The sequence below is a fragment of the Selaginella moellendorffii genome, unplaced genomic scaffold (genome assembly GCF_000143415.4).
Source record: "Selaginella moellendorffii unplaced genomic scaffold, v1.0 SELMOscaffold_1, whole genome shotgun sequence".
Taxonomy (NCBI): domain Eukaryota; kingdom Viridiplantae; phylum Streptophyta; class Lycopodiopsida; order Selaginellales; family Selaginellaceae; genus Selaginella; species Selaginella moellendorffii.
Genome location: NW_003314262.1, coordinates 5,718,606 through 5,729,983, shown reverse-complemented (window position 1 = coordinate 5,729,983; position 11,378 = coordinate 5,718,606). Strand labels below are relative to the sequence as shown.

General features: G+C 50.0%; 2 protein-coding genes and 1 non-coding gene across 4 annotated transcripts; 2 read left to right on the top strand and 1 right to left on the bottom strand.

The window, feature by feature from the left end:
• Positions 1-3,337: 3,337 nt before the first annotated feature.
• Positions 3,338-5,740, bottom strand: LOC9646940. Of its 2 annotated transcripts, XM_024687783.1 has the most exons (9): positions 5,689-5,740; positions 5,579-5,636; positions 5,391-5,499; positions 5,232-5,337; positions 5,121-5,172; positions 4,903-5,055; positions 4,736-4,847; positions 4,554-4,677; positions 3,338-4,493 (listed from the first exon to the last, which is right to left on the bottom strand). In XM_024687783.1, the coding sequence occupies exons 1-9, from the start codon at positions 5,730-5,732 to the stop codon at positions 4,022-4,024; spliced, it is 1,230 nt and encodes a 409-aa protein (XP_024543551.1). In that variant the 5' UTR covers positions 5,733-5,740; the 3' UTR covers positions 3,338-4,021. The 2 variants fall into 2 exon arrangements, with proteins under 2 accessions (XP_024543551.1, XP_002961780.2); XM_002961734.2 differs by having other exon boundaries at positions 5,391-5,636.
• A 70-nt stretch (positions 5,741-5,810) lies between these two features.
• TRNAR-CCU lies at positions 5,811-5,883 on the top strand. The gene has a single exon. It is a non-coding gene; the product is annotated as a tRNA-Arg (tRNA).
• Positions 5,884-8,075: 2,192 nt separating this feature from the next.
• On the top strand, positions 8,076-11,302 carry LOC112347839 (GATA transcription factor 21-like). The gene is made up of 2 exons (XM_024679354.1): positions 8,076-9,279; positions 9,919-11,302. Exons 1-2 carry the CDS (start codon positions 8,890-8,892, stop codon positions 11,041-11,043), a joined length of 1,515 nt encoding a protein of 504 aa, XP_024535122.1. The 5' UTR covers positions 8,076-8,889; the 3' UTR covers positions 11,044-11,302.
• The last annotated feature ends 76 nt before the right edge of the window (positions 11,303-11,378 follow it).

Sequence of the window (11,378 nt, the reverse complement as noted above, 5' to 3'; positions counted from 1 at the left end):
TCATCCTCAGATGCCGGCAGCATGGAGCTCGGTTAGATTAGATTTTGCCAGACCTTCCACAAAGTCCATCGGAGTTGGAACACGATCTCCCGGCTTCGCTTTCCTGTGGTAGACCACAAAGTCGAGAAAGGAAGTGATGTTCGAGTGCTTGCTACGTAGAACCTCGTCCTTGACAAAGACCTCGAGCTTGCTCTCGTACCAAAAGGCTCCGTGAATCCCGAGAACAAGCGGAACGATAACCATGTAGCTGCCACACGTCTCTGCCAGATTTCAAAGCGCATGGCACTAGCACCATGGGGCACTCGGGACTAGGCAGTGGATAGACAACAGCTCGTGTCTTCTCTGATCGGCTGTGTAGAAAAGAAAATCAGAGGAAGCATAGCACACTACTTAGATCTTACAGTTCATGGAGCAAGTATAGAGCTCTCTGCCTCTGTAAGCTTTCGACATAAGACGGGACACGCTCCAAGTATCCCGAGGGTGATTGAAGAACCTGTAAGGCGACCAAATAAAAATGTGAAAATAAAGAGCAACCGAACAGCTTACCACTTCTTCTGCAGCTTCGATAGTCCGAGTGGGATCTTCATCTTCTTCTATGTCAATATCTGCTTCTTCTGCTTCGTTAGGCCGAGTGGCATCTTCCACTTCTGCTTCGATCGCGGTAGTCCGACTGGGATCTTCATTCCTTGCAAGACAATCATCTGCAATAAGAGGCAGGACTTAGAAGTCTACAGAAAAAGAAGAGCGCACGCACAACTAATCTTTCGAAATGCTGCGAATGGAAACGTGGGGCTCCTCTCTAGCCACGGCCTGGAGTGTGTAACACAGAAGTAGACCGCGATGGGAGAGGAAGATGGAATGAGGTGGCCGACGCGTCACCAGGTGGAGCAGGAGCTTACTTTCCTGCAAAGTGGAGAGAAGCTCCTTGAATTCGGTGTTTGTGACATGACGCCACTGCCATGCGCTAGGCTCTCGCTCCGCGTCCGCTTCCAAATCCTCGGGTCCAGTCTATTTCACCGACCCCGGTATAGACAATGACGGCGCCGAGGCTGCTCCGGTAATCCTTTTCCCAATCCGCTGCCTCAACTGGAACGTAGCCTTCTTTGTAGAGTTTGGTCGCCTCGCATTCCACAGCCTCTAGATGATCGGCCTCCTTGATCCTGCTCCGGAGGGTGGCCAGCGAGGTGGCACAGCTCGGCCCATCCGCATAACGTTTCGGTGGTGAGAGAAAATAAGTGCTTCGAATGACTTTGTCGATGATGGTGCGAGGCTTGCGACAAAACAAGGTAGATTTAGTAGAATCCTCGCAGTACCTTTGCCTGGTGGCGATGCTTTATCTGTCATCGGTGCTCAAGGACAACGCTGCCGAACTCAGTGCCTGCGCATCCTCGGCAAGCAGGAAAGAACTTTCAGCTGGAATGGCTTTGGTGGTCTCGGTGGTCACGAGTTCACGCAAGAGAAGGCTAGCATGAAACTCTTCTGGTATGACGAGGAGCGGCGGCTATTCCATATCCTCTGCCCGTATCTGCGATCGCAAGGCGAGCTCTACATCATGGAGCACTTCGAGAAGTTATAAAGCGGGCTGGAGTTTCCAGATATCCAGAAATGGGCCGGAGCTGTCCGGCTCGACTGCAAGCGTGACCGGGGGCCGATAAGCCGATCGGATGGAACGTAGAGGAGCTGGTCATAAGCATGGTACGCTTCCACAAGCGGCTTCTCGGCTACGATCTCAAGCATTGCCGCACACGGGCATGAGAGGATGTGGTTGCGAGTCTCAACGCTCAGCAGCTCTTCGAGGGCGTTCTTCTCGGCCCTGCGTCTTTGAGTGAAGGCAGCACTGGATCTTGTCCTGCTCAAGCTCGAGGAAGATGGCACGCTGAGGATTCTGGCGGTGGAGAACGCAGTCGCTGGCTGGAAGAGAAAACGGAGAATTGGAAGAATGAAGTACTTTCAAAATGGATTCTTTATGCTTTCATAGTGGCAAATATGCCTTTTTCAGGAAACTCAGGGACATACACAGTTAGATTATGTGATGCAATGGGATCACTCAACAGTACAAAACGTGATACAATTGGAGGGAATCAACCATGAGATCGGGAATCAACTGTGCAAAATCAAATCTAGAAAGTACTAACCCACCATGGAGATTTGATCGTTGAAGTGAGATTCGAAACGTTTTTCTAGGATTGAGCAGCAGACTATGAAAAAGTGAAGATAGGTAAATTACACATAAAACATGGAATACTAAATCTTGATCTTTGACGTTCCACTTGCTCGTTACTGATCAACTTCAAAGGTTTGGAGCAGCAGAGAAAGTCTCCACGAACCTCTTGGTGGCCACTGATAAGTATGGTTCTTGATCTTGGAGGTTCCAAGTCCTGATCGTTGACGCCTTTACTCTTGCAAGGACTTCTTCACGCGAAAAGCCCAACTGGAACGTCAAAGATTAAGACTCTTGTACGCATCGCTCTTCTGCAAGAACAATCGTAAAACTCGTCTCAAAACTCTAGAGCTCGTATACCTGACGAATCGAAAAGCTTGTGATCTTGGCCAGCGTGTTGTCTATCACTCGCAGCGTGCTACTCAGCTCGCAAAATGACATCGTCACGTAGTAGTAGCTCAGACCATCGTACTGCGCAGACTCCACCAGGTGAGACGTAAACTTGCAACACGGCATGACATAGACGAGGATCTTGAGCTCCTTGCCTGCAGCTCGAAACAATGCTTCCGCCTTCTCAAGCGTACCATGGTGACGTGACTCTCCATTCCGAGCAACCAAGACCTGGAACGCTACGATCGCGGTACGTACACGCCTGGTTGCAAACGGGCCGAGATCTCTCCCCGGAAAAGCTAAAACGAAGGCACCCCGGCCCTCACGCTGAGACCACTCCCATAGCGGATGTCGAGTTTTTTAAACTTGAGCGCTAGAAGCACGGCCACCTCCGCATTCCAGCCGATTCGTATCGTGTTGTGATCCTCGGCCACCTCCTCGAAAAGGTCGTGTGCTCGACCAACGTCGTGCTCCTCTATCACAGCCGCCATCTGTTTGGAGCAGAACGACCGCAGCTCGTCCGTGATGCATTCCAGCGTTACCATCCTCACCGACATACAAATACTTGCTGTCCACAACATGGTTAAATGGTAGGAGCTTTCTCACCCCTGCTAGATCTTCCACTAGACTGTCGTTTCCGGTGCTCGTGTTTGAGAGGTTTCTAGCAAAAAACTTGGTAACCTCGGCCTCCAACGTTGTACAAGAGTAGCAACTTCGGATTTGTCCCAGGCCTGGATAAGTCCCCCTTTGTCAAGTCGATCTTGAATAATTTACAAAACGTATTCATTCTAGAAAGAGAGCTCGATCATACCTTGCATGAGAACTCAATCACACACATACCTTGAGACCCTACGATCATGAAGTTGTGAATTTTATGATGCCGGATTACGTTCATCCAGTCGCTAGACAAGGAAGCGCAGTAAACAAGCGCGCATGTAGGCACCAAACTGGCCAGGAAATACGCAGTGTCGCTTGAAGCGGAGATGTTCTCGCCATCGTCCACCACATAGTATACCGCAGACGAGACTCTCGTAGAAACGAGTCCAAGACTTGAGAAGAGCCAGCTCCTCGGAATCCCCATCGCGATCACAGGCTGCTTGGATAGCCGCGGCTACAGCCCTCTACGGGTTTGCCATCGCTCGACACAAACGCAATGCGCCTTGTCACTGGCTTCTCGGCCGCGTACGTAGCAACTGGACAAGAACTTGGCGGCCACGAACACGCTTGTAGATTTTCCCGGGAGGCCCGACTATGAAGCGAATACCGTGAAATCCCACTTCATCCAAGAGTGTAGTTCCCTCTGGGGGATCGCCGAAAATACATTCCACCAGGATTGGCACTTTGACGTCTATGAAATCCACGATCTTGGCGGTGAGGGATCGTCCAATGTGAAGCACTCCCTAGACAAACTTTCATCAGCCTCCATAAACCCTAAACCCTTGGTATACTTTTAAAATCTCTTTAAACCCTTTACGTGAGGTTTTTCCACTGGCGCGCTTCTTGCGGAAGAACCTCTTGGTTCTCGAGAACCACGGCCTGGGCGACTTTGCTTCCCAGCCACGCGTGGTATACCAGGCCCCTGGAACCAAGCCCTCCAAAAATCCACAAGCGAGGAGGCCGGCATTTGCCATTCCTTGCTGGTGACTCCAAAGTTCTCACATCACCATCCAGGCTTCCAACCAAAGGGATCGCTCCCAGATCACCATATCGCGGTGGCAACGCTCGGATGCCTTCTCGCAAGCCAGTTACTTCCCACTGTGAGATGCCGGGATAAAGCTGCCTGGCTTTCTGGTAAAGCTCTTCCAGGGCTGACAAATCTTGTGCTCTTGGCGATGGGGAGATGAAGGCCTCTTTCGTGGCTCCAAGCAGCAGCCTTCTCTTTCCCTGGAATGCCAACCATGATCGGGACAAAACACTAGGTGCCGTGCCATTGAACTGTTCACTGACAAAGCAAAGGTGTTCTTCAGTATGGTCGACGAGAAAAAAGTGCTTTTTTTTTCACCTCCTTTTCTCTGGCAGCTCCATTTGTGCTACGACTCCTCGGCACGGCGTAAGTGGTAACTTTCCCTGGAGTTCTGGTAGCAATGGAGCTTGAGCGCCCAGGCAAAGTACCACAGCGTCGTAATCTTCGAGAAAAAAGAGATGTTCCTGTTAGAATCGACCGAAGCTACTGTTACTTCCTACCTGAGAGATCGCAGATACTGGCGATGCGACGCTTGTGAAGTGATGCTTTCGTTCCAGGGCAGCCTGACATTCGCGCGGAGTTTGCGAACGAGAGGCATGCTTTCCACAGTGCCTGTGAGATTCGAAACTTTGCTCTGTAGTTCTAAGGAGAAACGAAGGTAACTTACTTCCAGGTAGCGCTTTGGATCGATGTTTATTCCCGCGCGGATGTGCAACGCAAGGAGATCGTCTTGCATGAAAAGCCCTGGAAGTAGTTCTTTGGCCTCTCTTGCGGTGAGAATTCTTGGCGCTCCAGCGCTACCATTGCTGCAATCCACATTCTAGTGAAAACAAATCGACCAAGTGATAGAAAAAAAATAAAAATTCTTGAGGAACTTTAGCCAACCTTTCGGAAGTTCCGGGTGTGCTTCTCGCAAAGAGCAGGTCTTAAGATCCCCCTATAGACGCGCAAACTTTCAGAGAAGTTTCATACGAACAAAGAAATAATTGTTCTAACCTTTTCCATGAGATTGGCTCATCGTCTTCTGGGACCATCGACTCGGCAACAGCCACCAAATCCAGCGATGCTCGAAATCCTTCGGCACCTTTCCAGAGTAATTTTCCTGGCAAGAGAGCAGCAAATCTTCAGGACAAAACACGAAAGAAACTCTCAAACCTGTTGGAGAAAATGGATGGAGCAATCCTCCGGACGCACCGGACGCTCCAGCGGCAATGCCTCTCTCATCAAAGAGCTCAACACTGACTGACACGGATGGATTCGTGAACTGCGCGAAAGTAAAAACCAAAAAGAAAACCTCTACGGAAACGCGTGATCGATCAACGATCATTGCCGAGAAAAAGAACCTGTAAGAGATGCCAGGCCACGGAAACACCAGCAAATCCTGCTCCAGCCACAGCATACCTGAAAAAAAAAGTTTTAAAAATCGCATCTTTTCGCCGAGCATTTGCCTCACCTGCGCATTCTCGGCTGCGCATTGATGGATTTCGTCTCCGCCATAGCCTCCATCAATCCATCAATCCGCTAGGATTTTCACTCGTTACTTAGCGAATTAAGCATTCTTAATTCCACAGCTTAGCGCCTGTAGCTCAGCGGATAGAGCGTCTGTTTCCTAAGCAGAAAGTCGCAGGTCCGATCCCTGCCTGGCGCGCATGTCCTTCCTTTTGTTTTTCCTTTTGGTAGTTTCTATCATTAACTAATAATTTAAATTTACGCCTGTTATCTTAAACTTTTTAAATTTTGACACTTTAAAAGATAATAATAGCTTTTTCCTTTTCGTATATTACTAATTAATAATATAAAATCAAATGGAAATCCTGAGCAGAGCGTACATTGATCTTGGATCAGATGGACTACTGACTTCGAGATCAGACCAAAGTTGTTTCTTTTTTACCGCTGGGGGCGTAATTTTATAAGAGATTCACTTCATTTAGGCTTGCACCCACCTTGCATTTGCCATGTGGTTTAAAGTCAACTTTTGTGCCAAGAACATGAGGTCTGATTTGATGCCCCTGCATGTGCACACTTTGATTCTCCTTCAGGCCTCAGGTTAGAAAACTCACCTGCCTTTTGTAAATTGCAAGCAAGTAGATATTGCAGAGTTTAGTAGACCAAATTGCAGGATCAGAGCAACCCCTCCCCCCAACTTATCAAATCCTAATCCTTGTGGTGTCAATGAGTGACTTGCAGTTCTCTCTTGTACGGAATGATCGTTCTTCACACAACATCGGCCACCTTTTCTTAAATTTCTTTTGTTTCCTACCATGCTTGTTTCTACTGCCCCCCCTATGCTATGTGGTGTGGTATGCAAATGCAGCGACTCTCATAAAGTTTTTTTGCTCCTCTCTGGCAGTACTGAGCATTGCTGAACAAACTTTGGCAATCTTTGGCATTGTAAAGAAATAAAACTAGGAATTCACCTATAGTTGTGTCAGCGTATGAGCAAAGCTTTGAAACTTAGCGGCTGGTAAACATTAGAAAAGATTTTAAAGCTCCGCAAAGCATCAAAACGTGTTAAGTTGTCACAACCCAAGAGTTGTTACCCACCGTGCCATGTCGTTTGTGTTGAGTTTGTGGTTTCTTTTCTAAGACCAGTGGAAGTTCGAGAGATTCGATTGATATATACCGAGAGAGAGGGTTTCGAAGTGTTTTCAAGGGTTGGCCACCGTTGGAACGTCAAAATTATCACGCAACAATACGCTCAAGGTCTCAAGTACGTATGAGAGAGAGAGAGAGAGAGAGAGAGATTCTGGAAATTTGGCGGTGGGAAGTCGCAAGTCGAGACTTTGGAAAGTTGTGTTCTTCGACCAAACGCTCTGAAATGTCTCCTCCAGTGGTTTCTCCACTGAAAAGGAGGAGGTTCCGGGAATTTTAAGGCATCCCTGGCGGCATCTTTTATTTTTACTAAGCCAGACCCGCCCGCCAGCCAGCCAGCAAATGGATGGAGCAACGCTACTTGTCATGGGATGGCTGTCGAGCACCTAACTTCTTATAGTAAAATGTTAGAAAAAAACACACACATAAAAAAAAAAAACAAGTAAAAGCCACACTCCCGGACATTCTGATGCCCGGCCACATTCCGCCCCGGAATGTCCACCGCGAGGTGCGGCGGCGGTGTGCGGTGGTGGTCAGTCACGTTCGCGGCACGTTGGGGCGGCTGTCCGACCGGCCGACACGGCGGTGAAGGCATCCCCACCGTCGGATTGTCCACGTGTCGGGGATCCGGCGACGCGGGAATCTCCGTCGGCTGGAAGCGAGAAAGTGGCTGGCACTGCGCGCCAGACCACGTTAGCTCTAAAAGAAACAAAAAGAAAAAATTTAGAAAAGGGGGAAAATAAAGCCAGGAAAATAGAAAAGAAAGAGGATAAAAAAAAGGTGGAGGTGGAGGAGGAATTCCTTTAATTTTTGCGCTAACATAACAAGATCTCTGTTCCCACCTGTCATGCCTTAAAAGGAAGAATTGTTGGGCTGTTATGCTAAACAGTTACAGGATCACCGCGGAGAAATGGACGAAAAAATCAAGCAAAGAAAGAATTTTTGGAGAGAAGGCGAGAGGTTCTTAGCGGCGAATGATCGATCAAGCTAGCGTTAAGTAGTTTAAAAATCTCACCAAAAAAATTCCAAAAAAAAGCTTTAGTGCTTTTTTTTTCTCGCTCTCCAGGCTAGAGTGTAGCTAATAAGCGTAACAGCTTCTTTGTGTCAGTGGTGGTAGTGTAGTAGTAGTGCCCAAAGCCTTTTTTTTCCCTAAAATCACACAAGGGAGAGAATGGAGGAGGAGAGGCGAGAGTAGAAAGAGCTTTCTTTCTTTCCTTTGTTTCTATCATCTTTGTGGAGGAAGCGTGAGCTTTAAGCTCACAGAAAGGAGGAATCGATCAATCGAGAGGAGCAAGAGAACCAACAAAGCGTAGAGAAGAAAGAAGAAGAAGAAGAAGAAGAAAGAAGAAGAAGTGGTTTTTGGGGGTTTTGGGAGGAGATTAGCGTTGTCCGGGAGCTACTTGTCAGCTTGCTGCTCGAGCTCGCTTCATTGGGTCTCTCCCTTCTTATATTCTTTTCCTCGCTCGCTATACTTGCCAATCGATTCCATCGATTTGCGAGGAGCCACTGTTGTGGGCGGCTCCAATTCGGGCGCCTCGCCTTGTGGGCGGCTCTCGATTCGGCGCCTCTTGGATTGGATGAGCTGCATTCCTGTGCCCAGCTGCGAATTCCAGCCGCAGGCCATCGCCCACCAATCGATCGAGGAGATATTCCCCTTCGTCCTTCTCTTCTCTCTCTTCTCTCATCGTCACCACCACCACCACCACCACGCGCTGGGACGCGCGACTTCGTCAAAGCCAGTCGCTGAAAATTTCTATGCCGTGGTGGAGTGACTCTTCGCCTCGATCGTCTCCCATCGCCGTGTCCCCTTGATCGAAACAAATCGAGCGTGAGTGAGCGTGTGCGTGTGTGTGTGAGAGACAGAGAGAGCTCTAGCGAGAACTTCTTCTTCCTTACCTAACAAGGTTTCTTCCGTGTGAGCGAATTCCATCGCCCAATTCCTTGCCGAATTGGGCGCCTGGGAATTCGAGAGAGGAAAGGAGCGCTAGCGGTGGGGGAGAGCGCGCGGCGCTCGGGTTTTGCGGGGTTTATCGCGGTCGCCATAGCGAAGCTTTGGAGGTAAATGGAGGTACTGAGCAGCAGGCACGCCAATTTCATCGATCTCGACTGTAGCTTCAAGCTCGGGGTGGAGGTTTTCCGCGTGGACGATCTCCTCGACTTCACCAACGAGGAGATTTCCGGCCCCATTGCCAACTTTAGCAGCAGCAAGAACGCTTCCACTGTTACCGCTTCCTCGGCCGCCATCGCCAAAAGCTCCACCACCATCGCCAAGGTGGAAGAAGGCGATGAAGAAGAGGATGGTCTGGTCAATGCCGCGGCGGCGGCGGCGGAGGAAGGAGGCGATCGGCAGCACAAGGAGGAGGAGGAGGAGGAGGAGCTCGATCCGGGGGAATTAGAAATCGCGGACTTGGACGTCGGGAGCAAGGAGGAGCTGGAGCTCATCGGCATGCATGTAAGTCTCTCCTTTTTTTTCTCTTGCTTTTCTTCCTCTTTTCTCTCTCGCCCAGCTCCATCTCCATCGCTCGCTCCTTTTCATTCATTCGCTCGCTCGTTGCGCGCTCCCCATTCATTCAATTCCCGGGTCATTCACTCATTCACTCACTCACTCACTCACTCACACCACTCGCTCGTTTGGTTTCGCGTTGGTTTGTTTGTGAATCGTGGTCTTCTCTTCTTCGTTTCTGGTGGTGTTCTTGGTGGTGGCGTTTCGTTTCATTCGTTTTGCTCCTATCCGGATTGGTTCTCTGGACCGGCAGTGGAAAAAGAGAGCGAGAGAGAAATGGTGTGCTTGCTTGACTGTTTGTGTGCGATATAACAAGAGAGTGGTGTGAGTAGTGTGTGAGTTTGTGTGTGAGTGTGAGAGAGTGGTGTAACATACATGACATCTTTCGTTACTGGAGCCATTTAAAGCCACCTCTCCTGGCCGAAAATTTATTGCTCTTGTTGAAGCCATGCCATGCCTTCACTCTTTCCACTTTTCTTCTTTCTTTTTTCTCCTGGAGTTTTTCTTTTTAAGCATTTTTTTTTTCCCATTCTTTTTTCTGCTGCTATGATAAAATACGAAAGCTAACTTAATTTCTTGTTCTTCCAGTGTGACGAGATCCCGGAGCTTGGATGGCTCACGAACTTTGTGGACGACTCGTCGTCGATCGAGGACGCGGTCCACGCCGCCGCCGCGGAGGAGGCCAAGTTCTCGCCATCGCCGGCGTCCACTTATCCGTTCAAGAGCTCGCTGCGCGACCACCACCACCACAGTTCTTACGTGATCCCGGCCTCGTCCGAGCCGGCGCAGCTCGAGTCGAGCTCCACCACCGCGTCTTGGATCACCGATGATCACAACAAAGCTTCTTATAACGCCGGGATTGCGCACCACCGCCGCCACCTTGAGCAGCAGCAGGATCGTCAGCCTCGCTCCAAGCGATCGAGGACTAAGGCTTGGGCGACGACCACGTCCTCGGTGCCTCCTCGAGCTCCAAGCAGCTCGAATTGTACCACGGCGAGCGAGGATGAGGAGGAGGAGGAGGAAGAGGAGGAAGAAGAGGAGGAGGAGGAGGAGGAGGACGATGACAACAACTCAAACTTCTCCACCGACGATGAGCTCGACGGCTCGTCGTCGCTGCTGGACGACGAGACGACGACGAGCAACAACCGGAAGAAGATCCACTGCTGCTCCTCGTCCTTCTCGGCGGACAGCGGCCGCTTCTACAGCCTCCACGACGACGACTACGAGCTGGAGCTCAAGAACTCGCGCCGCCCGCCAAAGAAGAAGTCCAAGACCAACAACAGCAACAGCGCCGCCACCACCTCGGGCAAGAACAGTGGCATTACCGGGACTTCCAAGAACTTTGGAGGGGGTGGCGGCGGGAGCGCGGCGGCCAAGAGGGGCCTTCCGGATCCAAACCAGCCACTCCAAAAGTGCCTCCACTGTGGGAGCCAGAAGACCCCGCAGTGGAGGACGGGGCCACTGGGACCAAAGACGCTGTGCAATGCGTGTGGCGTGAGGTTTAAGTCCGGGAGATTGTTCCCGGAGTATAGGCCGGCGGCGAGCCCGAGCTTCGTGCCGCAAAAGCACTCCAATTCTCACAAGAAGGTGCTGGAGATGCGCCGCCAAAGGGAGCCAACCGCGACCGCTACCACGACTGGTACCGCGACTGTTACCGCGACTGCTACCACGACTACGGATGATGACGAAGAGGAAGAAGGCCGACGATTTTGAGAGCGAGCGAGTTTGCTTCTTTGCAAGGTATCTCTTTGTTTCTTTGTTTCTTTAGAGCTGGAGAGATCTTAGTAGTTTTCTAGAGTTCATTGGAGCTTTTAGTTCTCTTATTGGAGGGAGGAGAGAGTGAGAGGGTGTTAGGCCAGTTTTGGGATCTTTTGTGTCATTCGTTTTCATTCATTCATTCGTTTCTTGGTGGGAAGTCTCTTGTACGGAATGATTATGCCGCAAGATATTCCCGCGATTTAAAATGTCGGAATCGGAGATTTTGTGGACAGGAGAACGAACAGTTGGGTAGGCCAGCACTGTATAATTTCATCTCTCACATTTTTCGA

Coding starts and splice junctions, on each gene's coding strand:
- LOC9646940 (XM_002961734.2), bottom strand. CDS start 5,710: ATGCGCAGCCGAGAATGCGCAG. Junction 4,848..4,902: donor ATCCAAAGCGCTACCTGGAA/GTAAGTTACCTT, acceptor CGAATCTCACAG/GCACTGTGGAAAGCATGCCT. Junction 4,678..4,735: donor CAGTATCTGCGATCTCTCAG/GTAGGAAGTAAC, acceptor TTTTTCTCGAAG/ATTACGACGCTGTGGTACTT.
- LOC112347839 (XM_024679354.1), top strand. CDS start 8,890: ATGGAGGTACTGAGCAGCAGGCACGCCAATTTCATCGATCTCGACTGT. Junction 9,280..9,918: donor TGGAGCTCATCGGCATGCAT/GTAAGTCTCTCC, acceptor TTGTTCTTCCAG/TGTGACGAGATCCCGGAGCT.